The sequence below is a fragment of the Nerophis lumbriciformis genome, linkage group LG01 (genome assembly GCF_033978685.3).
Source record: "Nerophis lumbriciformis linkage group LG01, RoL_Nlum_v2.1, whole genome shotgun sequence".
NCBI lineage: Eukaryota > Metazoa > Chordata > Actinopteri > Syngnathiformes > Syngnathidae > Nerophis > Nerophis lumbriciformis.
The window spans coordinates 65040406-65058767 of NC_084548.2; the positions used below are offsets into that span (position 1 = coordinate 65040406).

An 18362-nucleotide genomic window follows, 5' to 3' on the forward strand; every position below is an offset into this window, starting at 1 on the left:
GTAATGACAATAAAGCTGATTCTGATTCTGATTCTGATTCATTGGATTCCACACTCTCTACTTTTTCTATTGTGGATCACGGATTTGTATTTTAAACCACCTCAGACACTATATCCTCTTGAAAATTAGTCGAGAACGCGAAATGGACATTCACAGTGACTTTTATCCCCACGACAATACATCGGTGAAGCACTTTAGCTTCAGAGCTAACGTGATAGCATCGTGCTTAAATGCAGATAGAAACAAAAGAAATAAGCCCCTGACTGGAAGGATAGACAGAATTAAGATCAACAATACTACCAAACTCTGGACCTGTAACCACACGGCGTTAGCAATGCTGTTGCTAACGACGCCATTGAAGCTAACTTAGCTACGGGACCTCGACAGAGCTATGCTAAAAACATTGCTCTCCACCTACGCCAGCTCTCATCTGCTCATCAACACCGGTGCTCACCTGCGTTCCAGTGATCGACGGCACGACGAAGGACTTCACCCGATCGATGCGGTCGGCGGCCCTTAGAAGGAGGAAGTCAACCCAGACAGGTGAGGACAGCGGTGCGGCGGCGGGCGTTGTAGCTTTCGACGACACCCCGGCCGCCATCAGAGTCGGCAAGAAACATATATTTCCCCAAAGTTACGTACGTGACATGCACATAGCGGCACGCACGTACGGGCAAGCGATCAAATGTTTGAAAGCCAAAGCTGTAGTCATGGTAGCGCGTCTGCTAGCCAACTCAAAGTCCTCCTGGTTGTGTTGCTGCAGCGGCCGCTAATACACAATCCCACCTACAGGTTTCTTCTTTGCAGTTTCCATTGTTAATTGAACAAATTGCAAAAGATTCACCAACACAGATGTCCAGAATACTGTGGGATTTTGCGATGAAAACAGAGCTGTTTGTATTGGGATACAATGGTCTCCGAATACTTCCGCTTCAACCCTTGACGTCACGCGCAAACGTCATCATACCTAGACGTTTTCAACCGGAAGTTTCCCGGGAAATTTAAACACAAAATGGCACCACAAACAAAGCTCTATCATTCTCTACATAACATTTGTATGTCAAAAGGCCTGGGATCATGCAGGTTGTCAACATGGAACACCACTAAGTTTTGCTTTGACCTGGTCACTCCATAAGCATGGACATGTTCTTGAATGGTTACTGTACATAAAAGGTCAAGTAAGAAGCTAAAGTGTCTTGTTTATTATTAGAATTGACTTAATCTGGTAAAACACAAGCATTTATTTCTCTAATTTGCCACAAATGACCAAATGTGGGCAGTACACAAACCCACTGAGTTTAGCCCAGATAACGTTCAGAAGATGAACATTAATGAGCACTTGCATCCATGAATCAATTCTCAAAACATTGTATTCTTAAATTGACTTCACCCAATGTAACATTTGTTCTTTGACATATGTGAACAATAATTTCAATTCATACTGGGTCACCCCTTCCAAAATGTCATGCATCACATCAACTGAAAAGTTCTCAGCTGTGTGAAAATATGCCAGGGAATTAAATGAGCATGAACTCTTCACATCTAAAACTTAGGAAAAAGTTGGATTAAGAGACAATTCTTGAGCGTAAGCAGTGTGGGTGTCTTTGGTTCACTACACTATTTTGGGAGAACCTACAGAAAATTCTGTTTGGAAGTCATCTTTTTTTAGCTAATGGTTCTTGGTTCTTGTTTCTTCGAATCAAGAACCGAGCCGAAGTTTAGGCTCAGGTGATTACCAGCTGTCACTTTGTGTTTTTACTTTCACTTAGCGCTGTCAAAGTGGCGTCTAGTTAGGTTGTTTCCTCATTCCTGTCGTCCACAGTCTTGTTTTCTTGTTAGAGTGACTTATCCCACCCCTTTTAGGTGTGTACATTCCCATCAAAGACACATTACGCGGCTAACAACACAATCTTTAAACGACAAATGGCGTTATTGTCATAGTTAAGCTAGCATGTTGCTAGCTAGTCATTACAGGAAGTGACTTGTTGAGGGAATGCAATCAAATGTAGCGCAAAATGGGCGTGTTTTAACCTCAACTTAACCAGGGCACCAGTTCAAAGAGGCACGTAAATAAAGTAATGCCTTACAAATATTAGTTATTTAAGTACTTGTTTGTATTTTTAGTTCATTCTTAAAATTATTGTTTTACATTGAACAAGAGAGGACAGCATACCAAGTCAGAATCCTTGTGTGTTAATAAACATTTTTGGCCAATAAAGCTGATTCTGATTATTAACATTTCCGGCTCCTCTTCTCCTCAATACTCTCCAAGTAAAGCGCGTCTTTAAGTCACATTACATTACAGTACATTGCATTACATCATATTTTCTAAGAACAAGCCTCCTTCACATTACCAGATGTGAACACATTGAGGAAGTGAATTGTCATTTGCTCAGGTGTACAGTTGTAACAACAACGATCGCCAGGTAAGTTTGTCACTTTCTTTGTCTCGCTAAGTTGCTAACTAACAAATATTTTCATTCTTGTGACAGCAGATCATGAACTTGCTTTTGGTATCAATGCTAATTGTGCAAATACACCGCGGACTGCCTGGTAAGTCCATTCTAATATTCCAAAATCATTTAATAATTTGACACCTATTATGACACTGTTTTTATTTTCATGACTATTGTTGACATTGTTTACTTTGACCCAACATGCATTTTAGTCACTTTTTATAGTTTATTTTTCAAATGGAATATGAACAAATAATAAATGATGATATGCACTACGTATGTATACAAATAATGTATTTTCTGTGATATCAAGCAGGTTTTTTGTATTTACGTTAAAGGGGAACTGCACTTTTTTTTTTTTTTAGAATTTTGCCTATCGATTACAATCACGAGAGACAAGAAGACAATTTATTTTTATTTTTTTGCAGTGTAACATTTTAAAAAAATGGCTCGTTCTTGTTGGCTAGCAATGCAGCTAATGGGAACAATCCATTCTACCTCTAAATCACTTTAAAAATGCATTCAAAATCATTTTTTTAGTTTTAGAGGGGTTTGAACGCTACAACGGTGACTCCTACTAGTCGTATCTTTGAAGCGTTTTTTATCATGTTTAAAATCTTAAAAAGAAGAAAAGACGTGTCTTCTTGACTCTCATAATGATTGTGAACAAAAGGCAAAATTCCAAAAAAAGTGCAGTTCCCTTTAATATCCAACTGTGGACAGAGTTGACTTAAATATTCATAGAACACTGTTGATACTTAAAAAAGATCAAACTCTCATCATGTTTTGTTTTTCTCTCAGTGACTTACTCGCTCAAGTATTTCCACACTGCGTCCTCTCAAGTTACAAACTTCCCAGATTATGTCGGCGTGGTTTATATTGATGACATTCAGATCGGTCACTATGACAGCAACACAAAGAAAGCAGAAGCCAAACAAGAATGGATGAAGAACTTTACAACGGTGGATCCATATCACTTTAAATGGCAGACATATTTAGGTATTCAGACTGAAGAGAATGACAAAGTGGACTTGGAACGTTTACAGAAGCGCTTCAACCACACTGAAGGTTTGTTCATAAATATTCGATGAACTAAAATAAACACCTTACTGCACTGATACCTTGTCTGTGGGCATCCACAATGATGTAGAAAAACACATGACTGACACTTAGAGTGCTCAAGTTATCAAAACTCACTTGTCTTGTATGTTGGCAGCTGCTGTAGGAGCCTATTATTAATGGGGTTTTTTTTTTCTTGATTTGTGTATTCGGTGACGTGAGCAGGGACATTGTACAGTGTGGCACTGCGGTATGTTGTCCTGCTTGTTCGCCTAAATGAAACCTTTGCAAATCGTGATCGGGTGTGTTACCTGGCTTATTTGGAGGAATGACAACACTTGTTGGCAGAAGGAGAAGCAAAATGGTCAAACTTAAAGGGTTCAGGGGTAGAACACCCAGCAACAAATAGGATAGATTTATTCATCTCACAACGGGGAAATTACGAGGTAGCAGTGCAGATACACAAAGTTCACAAAAAATAAGATGAAAACACACAAAAAACAAGACAGAAACATCACAGAACATCCATCCATCCATCTTCTTCCGCTTATCCGAGGTCGGGTCGCGGGGGCAGCAGCCTAAGCAGGGAAGCCCAGACTTCCCTCTCCCCAGCCACTTCGTCCAGCTCTTCCTGTGGGACCCCGAGGCGTTCCCAGGCCAGCCGGGAGACATAGTCTTCCCAACGTGTCCTGGGTCTTCCCCGTGGCCTCCTACCGGTCGGACGTGCCCTAAACACCTCCCTAGGGAGGCGTTCGGGTGGCATCCTGACCAGATGCCCGAACCACCTCATCCGGCTCCTCTCGATGTGGAGGAGCAGCGGCTTTACTTTGAGCTCCCCCCGGATGGCAGAGCTTCTCACCCTATCTCTAAGGGAGAGCCCTGCCACCTGGCGGAGGAAACTCATTTCGGTCAGCTGGCACTTCAATGGCGCCATTTCTACAAACAGCCCATCCATCCATCCATTTTCTACCGCTTATCACTTTCGGCGCCGCGGGGTGTGCTGGAGCCTATCTTAGATGCATTCGGGCGGAAGGCGGGGTTTACCCTGGACAAGTCGCCACCTCATCGTAGGGCCAACACAGATAGACAGACAATGTTCACACTCACATTCACACACTAGGGCTAATTTACATACAACAAACAAAACTAAATCACACTGGAAAACCAAAAAATAAGCAATAAATAATAGGGGTGTCAAAAAAATTTTTGATTTTCAGAATAATTGCAATTCCTATTTGTTGCTTAATTGATTAAAACATTTTTATCAAAACATTTTTTTTTTCCAGTTTGCCCTATCGGGCCCCTCAGACAAATCATATAGTTGATGTTGATGATCTATATCTGCTGTACACATTTACTTTAGAAAAGAAAAGTGTTAGATACCTCTCTTGTTGCCTTATTTGTATTTGACTTTATTAAATGTTAGGGTAGCATTTTATTAAAACCAGTTTTCTATTTAAGTAATACAGAAATTGATCAAAGCTGTTAATCTATTTTATGGAGGAATGTAGTTAATCATAGAACTGGGCTCCAAAGTGATTTAAAAAATATTGATTTTGAATCAAGAATTGTTTCTGAATTGAATTGTTACCCCCAAGAAATGAATCGAATCGTGTGGGGCCTAAAGATTCACAGCCCTGATGAATAATACTTTTGCGCACATCCGACTGGACCATGCATAGACAAACATCCATCCATCCATCTTCAACCGCTTATCCAGAATCGAGTCGCGAGGACAACAGCTCCAGCAGGGACCCCAGACTTCCCTCTCCAGAGCAACATTAGGAACTTCCTCCTGGGGGATCCCAAAGCGTTCCCAAGCCCGAGAGGATATGAAATCCCCCCACCTGGTCCTTGACCTACTCCGGGGTCTCCTCCCAGTGGGACGTGCAACGAGGACCTCCCTAGGGAGACGCTCGTGAGGCATCCGCACGAGATGCCCGAACCACCGAAGATGGCTCCTTTCCAAGCGAAGGAGCAGCAGCTCTACTTCGAGTCTCTCTCGGGTGACTGAACTTCTCACCCTCTCTCTAATTTGCCAGCCACTCTTCTGAGGAAACTCGTTTCGGCTGCTAGTATTCGCAATCTTATTCTTTCAATCATGACCCACACTTCATGACCATAGGTGAGAGTAGGAATATAGATAGCTCGGTAGACCGCTCTCGTTTCGTCACAACAGTGCGGCAGAGAGACTGCAATACTGCCCCAGCTGCTCCGATTCTCCGACTGATTTCCTTCTCCATCTTTCTCTCACTTGTGAACAAGACCCCGAGATACTTAAACTCCTCCACCTGGGACAGAGTCTCGTTCTCTACCTGGACTGTACAAGCCATCGGTTTCCTGCTGCGAACCATGGCCTCAGATTTGGAGATGCTGATCCTCAAGCCAGCCGCTAAACACTCGGCTGCGAACCGATCCAGTGAGAGTTGAAGGTCACGAACCGATGGTGCCATCAGGACCACATCATCTGCAAACAGCAGTGACGCAACCTTTATGACGCAACCTTTAGCCCCCCGAGACGTATACCCTCTCCGCCATGGTAACAACTGCCTAAAAATCCTGTCCATGGAAATCACAAACAGCATAGGTGACAGAGCCGGTCCGGCTTCACCAAATGATAATATAAATACATTTAATAAAGTCAAATACAAATAAAGCAACAAGAGAAGTATCCTACACTTTTCTTTTGTAAAGTAAATCTGAATAGCCGATATGGGCATCTACATCAACTATATGATTTGCCTGAAAAGCTGGACAGGACAAAAAATAAATAAAGAAATAAAGAAATCCTGTCCATGGAAATCACAAACAGGATAGGTGACAGAGCGCAGCCCTGGCGGAGACCAACTCCCACTGGAAACGGAACCGACCTACATCCAAGCAGCCAGACACAACTCTCGCTTTGGTTGTACAGAGATTGGATGGCCCTCAGCAGGGTCCCCCTCACCCTGTACTCCCTCAGCACCTCCCACAGGATCTCCCGGGGGACCCGATCATATACGCCTTCTCCAAATCCACAAAGCACATGTCGGCTCGATAGGCATACTCCCAGGCCTTCTCCAGGATTCCCGCAAGAGTAAAGAACTGGTCAGTTGTTCCACGACCAGGACGGAATCCACATTGCTCCTCTTGAATCTGAGATTCGACTATCAGCCGGACCCTCCTTTCCAGTAACTTGGCTTAAACTTTCCAAGGGAGGCTGAGTAGTGTGATACCCCTGTAATTAGCACACACCCTCTGTTCCCCCTTTTTGAATAGGGGAACCACCACCCCAGTCTGCCACTCCCTCGGCACTCTCCCAGACTTCCACGCAATGTTGAAAAAGTGTATCAACCAAGACAGCCCCTCAACACCCAGAGCCTTCAGCATTTCTGGCCGAATCTCGTTGACCCCATAGCCAACAACAAAACAAAAACACAACTTCAACACCCACATACTGTACATGGCGGTGGCCTCTGCAGTGCTCCACGGCATCGTCTGCTGGGGTGGGACGTAGCACGGAGAGAGACTACAACAGACCTAAAGCAACCAAGATAACCTACCGCGTCCTAGGCTGCCCACTAGCCCTCTGCCAGTACAGCCCAGTTTCAGTGTAGGCAGATGTACTCCCTTGGATTCTACCAGAACCAAACGTAAACATGGAATTGATAGAAAGAAGGAAAGGGTGGAAATAAACTAATAATGTGTCCATGGTCGAAATGTATGTGAAGATGAAATTGTATAGTTTCCTGAATATTTATACAGACAGATAAAAGATCCGGTATCAGAAAATGTTAGAACAGGAGTATCTATTCCAGGTGTTGGTGCATCAATCTGCAAAAGAATGACTAATAACCTGTCAGTATTCACAGATTAAATGGTCACTAATCCTACTGCAATGGATAGAAGAAATACAACCGATGAGAGCAGTCATTTGTTCAGACTCAGCTGCAGCTATGGAAAGTCTAATTGTAAAAGAGACTTGTAGGGATGATTTGTTGCTAGAAGTGAGCTTATTACCTTTTAGGATTCAGAGGACTGACTGGTCTTGTGGTAGACTTCTGTGGGATCCTGGCGCACATTGGAATATTGGACAACGAAAGAGCAGATAACAGCCAAAAGAGCACTCAAAATGGAAGACAATGAGTTAATTCAAATCCCAGTTGGAAAAGGGGGGCGGGAGGAGGAGGAGAGGAGTCCTGGCAGAAACTGTGGGAGGAAAGGCAGACAGTTACATAACAACCAATTAAAGGGGAGGAATATAAAGGGACGTGTAGGAGAGAGGAGGTGGTGTACGTACAACTTAGGGTAGGACCAGGCCCGAAATGTCGTCATTTTAGGGGCAAGACCACTTGTCCTTTTCTTGTCGTATCAATTCCTAGATATGGTCGAAACTATTTAAAGTGCACTACGTATAATAAACGCAACATTATTATTTCTACTACGGATAATTTAAACAAAAACTCGTCAAAACAGCCCAATACTTATAATATGGGCTTTTTAAACATAAGATCATTGTCTCCCAAAACGTTATTAGTTAATGAGGTCATTAGAGACAACAATCTTAACGTCATTGGTCTTAGCAAAACCTGGCTCAAACCAGACGTATTTTTTGCGCTAAATGAGGCATCTCCTCCTAACTATACGAATGCGCATATTGCCCGTCCCCTTAAAAGGGGTGGGGGGGTCGCACTAATATACAATGAAAACTTTAACCTTACCCCTAACCTAAATAATAAATACAAATCGTTTGAGGTGCTTACTATGAGGTCTGTCGCACCGCTGCCTCTCGATATGGCTGTTATCTACCGCCCCCCAGGGCCCTCCTCGGACTTTATTAATGAATTCTCAGAGTTCGTTGCTGATCTAGTGACGCACGCAGACAATATAATCATAATGGGGGACTTTAATATCCATATGAATACCCCATCGGACCCTCAGTGCGTGGCGCTCCAGACTATAATTGATAGCTGTGGTCTTACACAAATAATAAATGATCCTACGCATCGCAACGGCAATACGATAGATCTAGTGCTGGTCAGGGGTGTCACCACCTCCAAAGTTATGGTACTCCCGTATACTAAAGTAATGTCCGATCATTACCTTATAAAATTCGAAGTCCTGACTCATTGTCAACAAACTAATAATAATAATAACTGCTATAGCAGCCGCAACATTAATGCCGCCACAACGATGACTCTTGCCTTCGGTAATGGCACCATTCCCAAATTATGTCGGCTCTATTGATAACCTCACTAACAACTTTGACAATGCCCTGCGCAAAACCATTGATAGTATAGCACCGCTAAAACAAAAAAGGGCCCCTAAAAGGCGCACCCCATGGTTTACAGAGGAAACCAGAGCTCATAAATTATCATGTAGAAAGTTGGAACGCAAATGGCGCGCGACCAAGCTTGAGGTTTTCCATCAAGCATGGAGTGATAGTTTAATATCGTATAAACGCATGCTTACCTTAGCTAAAGCTAAATATTACTCAAATCTCATCCGCCTCAACAAAAACGACCCTAAATTTTTGTTTAGTACAGTAGCATCGCTAACCCAACAAGGGACTCCTCCCAATAGCTCCACCCACTCGGCAGATGACTTTATGAATTTCTTTAATAAGAAAATTGAACTCATTAGAAAGGAGATTAAAGACAACGCATCCCAGCTACAACTGGGTTCTATGAACACAGATACAACTGTATCTACGACGGATACTGCAATACAAAATAGTCTCTCTCTTTTTGATGAAATAACATTAGAGGAACTATTACAGCGTGTAAGTGGGATAAAACAAACAACATGTTTACTTGACCCACTCCCTGGGAAACTTATCAAGGAGCTTTTTGTATTATTAGGTCCATCAGTGCTAAATATTATAAACTTATCACTTTCCTCTGGCACTGTTCCCCTAGCATTCAAGAAAGCGGTTATTCATCCTCTGCTCAAAAGACCTAACCTTGATCCTGACCTCATGGTAAACTACCGACCGGTGTCCCACCTTCCCTTTATTTCGAAAATCCTCGAAAAAATTGTCGCACAGCAGCTAAATGAACACTTAGTGTCTAACAATCTCTGTGAACCTTTTCAATCCGGTTTCAGGGCAAATCACTCTACGGAGACAGCCCTCGCAAAAATGACTAATGATCTACTGCTAACGATGGATTCTGATGCGTCATCTATGTTGCTGCTTCTTGATCTTAGCGCTGCTTTCGATACCGTCGATCATAATATTTTATTAGAGCGTATCAAAACACGTATTGGTATGTCAGACTTAGCTTTGTCGTGGTTTAACTCTTATCTTACTGACAGGATGCAATGCGTCTCCCATAATAATGTGACCTCGGACTATGTTAAGGTAACGTGCGGAGTTCCTCAGGGTTCGGTTCTTGGCCCTGCACTCTTTAGTATTTACATCCTGCCGCTAGGCGACATCATACGCAAATACGGTGTTAGCTTTCATTGTTATGCTGATGACACCCAACTCTACATGCCCCTAAAGCTGACCAACACGCCGGATTGTAGTCAGCTGGAGGCGTGTCTTAATGAAATTAAACAATGGATGTCCGCTAACTTCTTGCAACTCAACGCCAAGAAAACGGAAATGCTGATTATCGGTCCTGCTAAACACCGACATTTATTTAATAATACCACCTTAACATTTGACAACCAAACAATTACACAAAGCGAATCAGTAAAGAATCTGGGTATTATCTTCGACCCAACTCTCTCGTTTGAATCACACATTAAGAGTGTTACTAAAACGGCCTTCTTTCATCTCCGTAATATCGCTAAAATTCGTTCTATTTTATCCACTAGCGACGCAGAGATCATTATTCATGCGTTCGTTACGTCTCGTCTCGACTACTGTAACGTATTATTTTCGGGTCTCCCTATGTCTAGCATTAAAAAATTACAGTTGGTACAAAATGCGGCTGCTAGACTTTTGACAAGAACAAGAAAGTTTGATCATATTACGCCTATACTGGCTCACCTGCACTGGCTTCCTGTGCACTTAAGATGTGACTTTAAGGTTTTACTACTTACGTATAAAATACTACACGGTCTAGCTCCGTCCTATCTTGTCGATTGCATTGTACCATATGTCCCGGCAAGAAATCTGCGTTCAAAGAACTCCGGCTTATTAGTGATTCCCAGAGCCCAAAAAAAGTCTGCGGGCTATAGAGCGTTTTCTATTCGGGCTCCAGTACTATGGAATGCCCTCCCGGTAACAATTAGAGATGCTACCTCAGTAGAAGCATTTAAGTCCCGTCTTAAAACTCATTTGTATACTCTAGCCTTTAAATAGCCCCCCTGTTAGACCAGTTGATCTGCCGTTTCTTTTCTTTTCTCCTCTGCTCCCCTTTTCCGCTCGCCTGTGCATCGGCTGGGAACATCTCTGCGCTGCTGACCCGTCTCCGCTCGGGATGGTGTCCTGCTGGCCCCACTATGGACTGGACTCTTACTATTATGTTGGATCCACTATGGACTGGACTCTCACAATATTATGTCAGACCCACTCGACATCCATTGCTTTCGGTCTCCCCTAGAGGGGGGGGGGTTACCCACATATGCGGTCCTCTCCAAGGTTTCTCATAGTCATTCACATCGACGTCCCACTGGGGTGAGTTTTTCCTTGCCCGTATGTGGGCTTTGTACCGAGGATGTCGTTGTGGCTTGTGCAGCCCTTTGAGACACTTGTGATTTAGGGCTATATAAATAAAGATTGATTGCTTGATTGGTTGGTCCTTTTATGTTGTCAACCTTTTGAGGGCACAAAGGCCAAATGTCAGGGCAAATTTTGGTGCGTACGCAAGCTTGTTACTTGAGGGTTTTGGTCACTACACAGACCTCCAGCCTCATCTGAAGAAGTAAGAAGTGCCTGGTTATATTTTGTGTTATGTGGCAAAACGCATGTGCATCTAAGAAGGCAGCCCCCAAAACGACTTGTTTTCAAGAGACACTCAGAAAGAGCTTGAAGTTGGTCTGTAAAGCAAAATGTATCCAATTTTACAAAAAGCACCATCATTGCAGGCTATGTAGAACACAAAGAATTGTGGTAATTGTAGATTAAAATCATAGTATGACCTCTTAAAGACACAAGAGTGAATGTGTGCTAGTGGGTTGATGGTGATTAGGTATTACTCTATTTTATACACTTTGTGTTAATCTTTCAGGTCTTCACATTTACCAGAAGATGTACGGCTGTAAATGGGATGATGAGACTTATGAAACCGATTATTGGAGACAGTACAGTTATGATGGAGAAGATTTTTTAGCGTTAGACACCAAGACATGGACATGGACTGCAGCAAAACCACAAGCTGTCCCCATGAAACACCAGTTGGACGAAGATCGAGATCTTATGGAGAACTTAAAGTCTGGCTTAACTAGACTCTGTGTTGATAACTTGAAAAGTTATCTGAACTTTGGTAGAGACATCCTAATGAGAACAGGTAAACCACATGATGTATGTTGATAGCCCACCCCCTGTAGGAACATAAGTAACATTACAACCTACACTCTTTCCCATGCAGAGCTTCCAAAGGTGTTTCTCCTCCAGAAGACGCCGTCCTCTCCAGTCAGCTGCTCCGCGACAGGTTTCTACCCCAGCAGTGCAGCCTTGTTTTGGAGGAAAGACGGCAAGGAGCTCCATGAGAACGTGGTGCATGGAGAAATGCTGCCCAACCCTGATGAAACCTTCCAGATGACGGTGGATCTGAAAGTGGAGGTGACGGCCGAAGTGGAGGGCAAGTACGAATGTGTGTTTCAGCTGTCTGGTGTCAAAGACGACCTGGTCACCAAGCTGGAGAGAAGAAGCATCCTGAGCAACGCAAGCGATGAAGGTGAGAAAGACACCCATTCATCCATCCATTTTCTACCGCTTGCCCCTCTCGGGGTCGCGGGGAGTGCTGGAGACTATCTCAGCTGCATTCGACACATTAAGTTGAATTATTACAGCCTCAAATCAAGAACATTGGCGATATGTTATCAGAACTTCCACTATTATTGATCCATGTCACAAGAACAATGCTGGACATTAGATAGCATGTATGCAAAGAACTCATTCAGGTTTCCTCTACCTGCTTTTTTGCTCTCAACAGGCAATGTGTGGGTCACCGTCGGCGCCACGGTGGCGGTCGTTGCGGTGATCCTCGCCATCATTGTCGTAGTCGCCGTGCGTCACAAGAACAAACAAGGTGAGGGACACACTTCTTTTTTTATGAGTTGGTGCTTTCCTCCAGGCTGCAAAGGTGCCAACTAACACTCCGAGATCCTCAAAGAGACACACTCTCACATAGAAAGGTGATGTGAAGACAAAAGTCCAAGTCATCTTGTCTGTCTTTCATTTCAGCCAACTATGATCCAGCTGGTAAGTCAATCATGTTCTCTTTTCTTTGAGCCGCTATAAACAAAGCAGGGTTGAAGCAATCACTTGTAAAAAAAAGTCTGATGTGGATGTTTGTTACAAGTTTAGCCTGAAAATCTTCACTTTGTCTTACTGGATAGTAGAGTTGGACATCTCTTAGTGACGGACGATTCAATATTCATCGAAATACATGGGTTACCATGCCATTCAAAAACTTTACATTTTAAAAACAGAATGATTCAATACAGTTTATGAATGATTCCATTCTATGGTTAACATTTGTTGATGGACACTTTCTTTTTTGTACCACAAAAGAACAAGAGCATTCCCTCCTGTACATACGCTCCTCCTCATGTTAGAGGATGAATAGTTAGGACTTTGGCACCAAGCGCTCAGACGAGATCTGTCCAAGCTAAGTCTAAGAGCATGAACTGATGAAAACTACTCTATTGAGAGGTCAAACATCTTCTAAGACAAACTGAACAATCAACTGATTAGTGGAATGTCATGAGAATACAAATAACCTGATGAATGTAAACACTGTAGGCACATTCATCTTCAAATATAGAAAAAAAAACATTCTGTAGAAGTGATATGCTTACAGTATTTTCAAATGTGTAAAACACGACAAATATCCCTAAAATGCTTTAAGGCAAAGATAAAGTAAAACGACAACAGAATCACATGTCAAATATTTTTATTTTTAGACATGGACCAAAATAAACTATCTAAATAAACATCTTTCTTTGATAGGATGATATAAAAATGCAATCTTCTTCCGCTTATCGGATGTCGGGTTGCGGGGGAACTCAGCCTAAGCAGAGAATTCCAGACTTCCCTCTCCCCAACTACTTCGTCTACCTCTTCCCGGGGATTCCGAGGCGTTCGAGGGGCCTTCTGACCGACCGAGCTTCTCAACCTATCGCTACGGGAGAGCCCCGCCACCCAATGAAGGAAACTCATTTCGGCCGCTTGTACCCATGATCTTGTTTTTTCGGTCATAACCCAAAGCTCATGACCAAAGGTGAGGTTAGGGACGTAGAGCGACTAGTAAATTGAGAGCTTTGCCTTCCAGCTCAGCTCCCTTTTCACCACGATGGACCTAAACAGGGTCCGCATCACTGCAGATGCTGCATCGATTCGCCTGTCGATATCACAATCCACTCTTCCCTCACTCATGAACAAGAAAACCCAGATGTACTTGAAGTCCTCCACTAGGGACAGGATCTCCTCCCCAACCCGGAGATGGCACTCCACCTTTTTCTGGGTGAGAGCTATGGACTCGAAATCGGAAGTGCTGATTTACATCCCAGTCGCTTAACATTCAGCTGCAAACCGATCCAGTGAGAGCCATAAATCCTGACCAGATGAAGCCAGCAGCACCACATCATCCGCAAAAAGCAAAAACCTAACCCTGCAGCCACCAAACCGGATCCCCTCAACGCCCTGACTGCGCCTAGAAATTCTGTCCATAAAAGTTGTAAACAGAATTTGTGACAAAGGGCAGCCCTGGCGGAGTCCAACCCTCACTGGAAACGGGTCCGACTTACTGCAGGCAATGCGGACCAAGCTCTGACACTGGTCATACAGGTACTGTATGTCCTACCCCATACTCTCTGAGCACTCTCATAAGGACTTTCCAATGGACATGGACAAATGCCTTCTCTAAGTCTACAAAACACATGTAGACTGCTTGGGCAAACTCTCATGCACCATTAAGGAATTGGTCCACAGTTCCACGACCAGGACGAAAACCACAATGCTCCTCTTGAATCCGAGGTTCGACTAGCTGACGTAGCCTCTTCTCCAGTACACCTCTTAACGGGAAGGCTGAGGAGTTTGATCCCACGATAGTTGGAACACACTCTCTGGTTCCTGTTTTTAAAAAGAGAAACCACCACCCCAGTCTGCTGATCCAGAGGCATCCCAGAGGCATCCCCCTGTGAACTGATTGTCTCGTGCAACACCTGGTCCGTTAATCGATGAATCTAAAGATTCACAGCTGATTCTGATCGAATAAGGGGATTTCTACCGGCTGAACCGAATCGCTATATTGTCAAACTGGATATCCAGTCAAACCAGTTTATCGTTACCAACCTTACTGGATAGCAGAGACGGAAACTACCGCTTTTGGAAGTTTTGGTACTAGTATTGGTTAACATCGAAGCTGTCAAATTTAAAGGAAAAGTAACGAGTTAACGCTAATTTCCGTTAACAGCACTTTTTATATCCCTTTGCCTGATGTGTGACCGTCAGCCCTCACCGTAAATGCGGGAAAACACACAGGTGCTGCGGGAACAAAGACCGAGCAGAAACGGAAAAAGAAAAGGGCACACTAAATGGCAAAAGTTACCCAAAACAGCAGGGTCTCCCGACAAGACCGAAGCCATCTGCCGCCGCCGTGAGCCGAGTCCTCATCACATTCCACATCGAACAACAACAAACTTTACACAGCAATTGCAAAATGGGTGTCATAACCCCTAATTCTGCGACCGATCAGTATTGTGGAGTAATGATACTAAACGGTAATCTAAGGAAAGCACACCCGACACGCTGACCCAGGCACTTTTTTATGCTATAGTATAATAGTTATTTATAGTAAATGTGTGCCTGTGTCAGAAGTGGTGCACATGTGTGAAGTGTTTGTGTTAAGCTGTTTTAAAAAGCATAATGTATAACAAACATGTGCAAAAAACAACTAAATGATCCAGTCCCATGTTGACAGTATTCAAAACTTGACAATTATCTGTCTCAGGCAGTGATTCTCAAGCTGTCGTACGGCTCTATCTAGTGGTAAGCCAAATAATCACTTAATTAAATATTGTAATGATGTGACTTTTTTATTATTTTATTTTCCGATATTCAAACACAGTGCTACTGTTCAAACTGTGTGGAACGTTACAGTGGGCAAACATTTTGTTAAATATACTTGTTAAATATAATCTCTGTCTTTTTTTTTAATGAATACGTAGGCTTTCTACGCTACCGTGTTTTAATGCTGGTCATTGTGGTGGTAGCCAAGTGTATTCTGAGGTGGTACTTAGTGAAATAACTATGAGGACCACTGGTGTAAGGTAGACTTATTAAAGCTAATAAACTATCTGTGATTAACCTTGATTAATTATGAGTTGCCCTGCGATGAGGTGGCGCGGTACCCCACCTTCCGCCCAAATGCAGCTGAGATAGGCTCCAGCACCCCCCGCAACCCCAAAAGGGACAAGCGGTAGAAAATGGATGGATGGATGGATAATTATGAGATAACTATGGACAAAATGTGATGAATCACAGTTAAATATTAAATATAAATCTTGATTATTTAATAGCTCTGATTAAAATGTAAATGATACCATACCCTTCCCCGAGTCACGTGACCTGCTGACATGCAGGCAATGTAAACGTGTCACATATCTAACTTTTGACAGGAAGTAGAAGTGCACCACTCTGCTTCTTGATGTTTCTCAACCAATGGAGTCACACATCAAAGATCTGATACGAGTGAAGATGCACCTTCTAGATGTACAGTGGGAACATGAGTATTTGATCCCCTACGTTAGCATTGTGACTACCATAAAAGTTCTGGGCTCTTAAAACCTTTGGAAGGAAGTAAAGGAACAAAATGTGAGGCGTTGCGGTCACGGTGTGTTTGTGTTTGTCTGACAGCTGGTGACGAGGATACCTAGCGCTCAGAGAACTCAACGGATGAAAGCAGTCGGAACACAGTAAGTTAGCTCACACTTTGCAGATATATTGTTGTTGTTTTTTTCAATTTAAGTTTTTTGTTGCAGTAGATTTAAAATATGTTTTGTCCTGAGAAGCTTCCACCCTAATTTCTTTAGCGGAGATTCACACCTAGCAAAATATGGCTAATGCTAACACTAACGAGAGAGAGACGTTGTTCCAAAGAAAAGAAAAGTGTTGTCAGTAGTTGAGATTTGCAGCAACACACCTGGAACAACTGACTGCACGCTGCAACGTTTGTTCAAAAAATGCGGCAGCACAACAAACTTTTTCCTTTCTTTAAAAGTAGGTGGGAAAAAAAATCGTAAATCGACTTTCTTGTGAAAAAATCTGAGATTTTATTTTCAGGCCATATCGCCCAGGCCTCGCTCACATGGACCGTTTACGCATCCAAACTCGTCTTTCAGCTAACACTTCCACTTGGATTCTTGTGCTGTCATCCTTTTCCTCCAGGATCTTTTCAGCACTGGGACACAGAGCGACCACTGAGGAGCGTGGTCACACTTAAAGACGAGAAGGAGATGTGCTTTGCTCATCATCAAACTGCTCCTCGTGTTATACGGTCTCTTTTTTTTAATGTTTATGTCTTAAAAAACGAGTTACGATCAAATATTTTTGCTGCCTTTGGTGGGATCACTTGCACTGTAACACTTGGATACTTGTACTTATGTCTTTTCATTTTCGTACACAGCTCTGTAATTCATTGGCCAAACGCTATGCACCTCCCAAACACTAGGGGGCGATTCTAGCCATTTACCCTTTGTCAACCAAGAGGGAAATACAACATGTTAATAGCAGTAACTGGTAGAAAATGGGTCAAATTGATAACATAACTTTCTACAGCTCTTACATACAGACAGTAACTTAAAAAAGGAACAACTGTATTATCTACTACCAAAAGAAAAGCCAGGATACATCATTGTGAGTTGAACTCTCACATAAGATGGCCAGATCTTTCTATTTGAAATTTGAGGCATTGGTACACTTTTATCTATAAAGCCATAATTGGGCTAATGACCTCTTACATGTGCAAGATAATAGCACAAAGAAATGTAAACTTGTAGGGCTGTGAATCTTTGGGCACCACACAATTTGATTCAGAATTGATTCTCGATTCAAAACCAATACTTTTTTTAATAACAATAGATGCCGGTTCTATGATTAACTACATTCCTCCATAAAATAAACAGTTATGAACAATGTATATATTACATTAAAGAAATGTGTTTTTGTTTAATAAAATTCTACCCAAACATTTAATGAAGTCAAAAATAAATAAGGTAAGATAAGTATCCCACACTTTTCTAAATTAAATCTGTACAGTAGATATGATCATCTACATCAGCGATCCTCAACAGGCGGACCGCGATCCATGTCCGGACCCAGCGACGTGTCCGTCCGGACCCAGCACGAATTATAGTAAAAAAAAAAAAAAAAAAAAAAGTTTTTTTTATTATTATAATTATAATTATTATAAAAAAATATAATAATTGTATTTATCTGTGAGTTATCGCTAGCGCAAGTCAACGTTCTTCATTGTTTTTAGTCAAATATCTCCACGTTTCGTTTACACTTCTCGTGTCTCACTCACTCCGTCTCTCTCTCTCTCTCTCTCTCAGAGGAAGAGAGAGAGACGGAGTGAGAGCGAGAGAACGCCACTCTGATTGGCTAATTCCGGGGTATGGGTTGTCATCTCTTTCACAACGACGCGCTGATAGGCTGTTACCACCTGGGTCATGTGCACAGTGCATGGAACC

At 42.6% G+C, this 18362-nt stretch overlaps 1 protein-coding gene across 9 annotated transcripts in view; it reads left to right on the forward strand.

Moving 5' to 3' along the window:
* Positions 1 to 18362, forward strand: part of LOC140679317 (major histocompatibility complex class I-related gene protein-like) — a 76295-nt gene that overhangs the window by 17456 nt on the left and 40477 nt on the right. For 4 of the 9 annotated variants that reach the window (XM_072914411.1, XM_072914409.1, XM_072914413.1 and 1 more), the window contains exon 8: positions 12853 to 12870. The exons of 1 other annotated variant lie outside the window; for it this stretch is intronic. In XM_072914411.1, the coding sequence (XP_072770512.1) occupies positions 12853 to 12870 (18 nt within the window). Of the gene's footprint in view, positions 1 to 2359; positions 2427 to 2492; positions 2554 to 3257; positions 3525 to 11674; positions 11954 to 12034; positions 12344 to 12601; positions 12698 to 12852; positions 12871 to 16527; positions 16587 to 17058; positions 17987 to 18362 lie in introns of those variants that run through there. 4 more of the 9 variants (XM_072914420.1, XM_072914421.1, XM_072914423.1 and 1 more) reach the window with 4 other exon arrangements.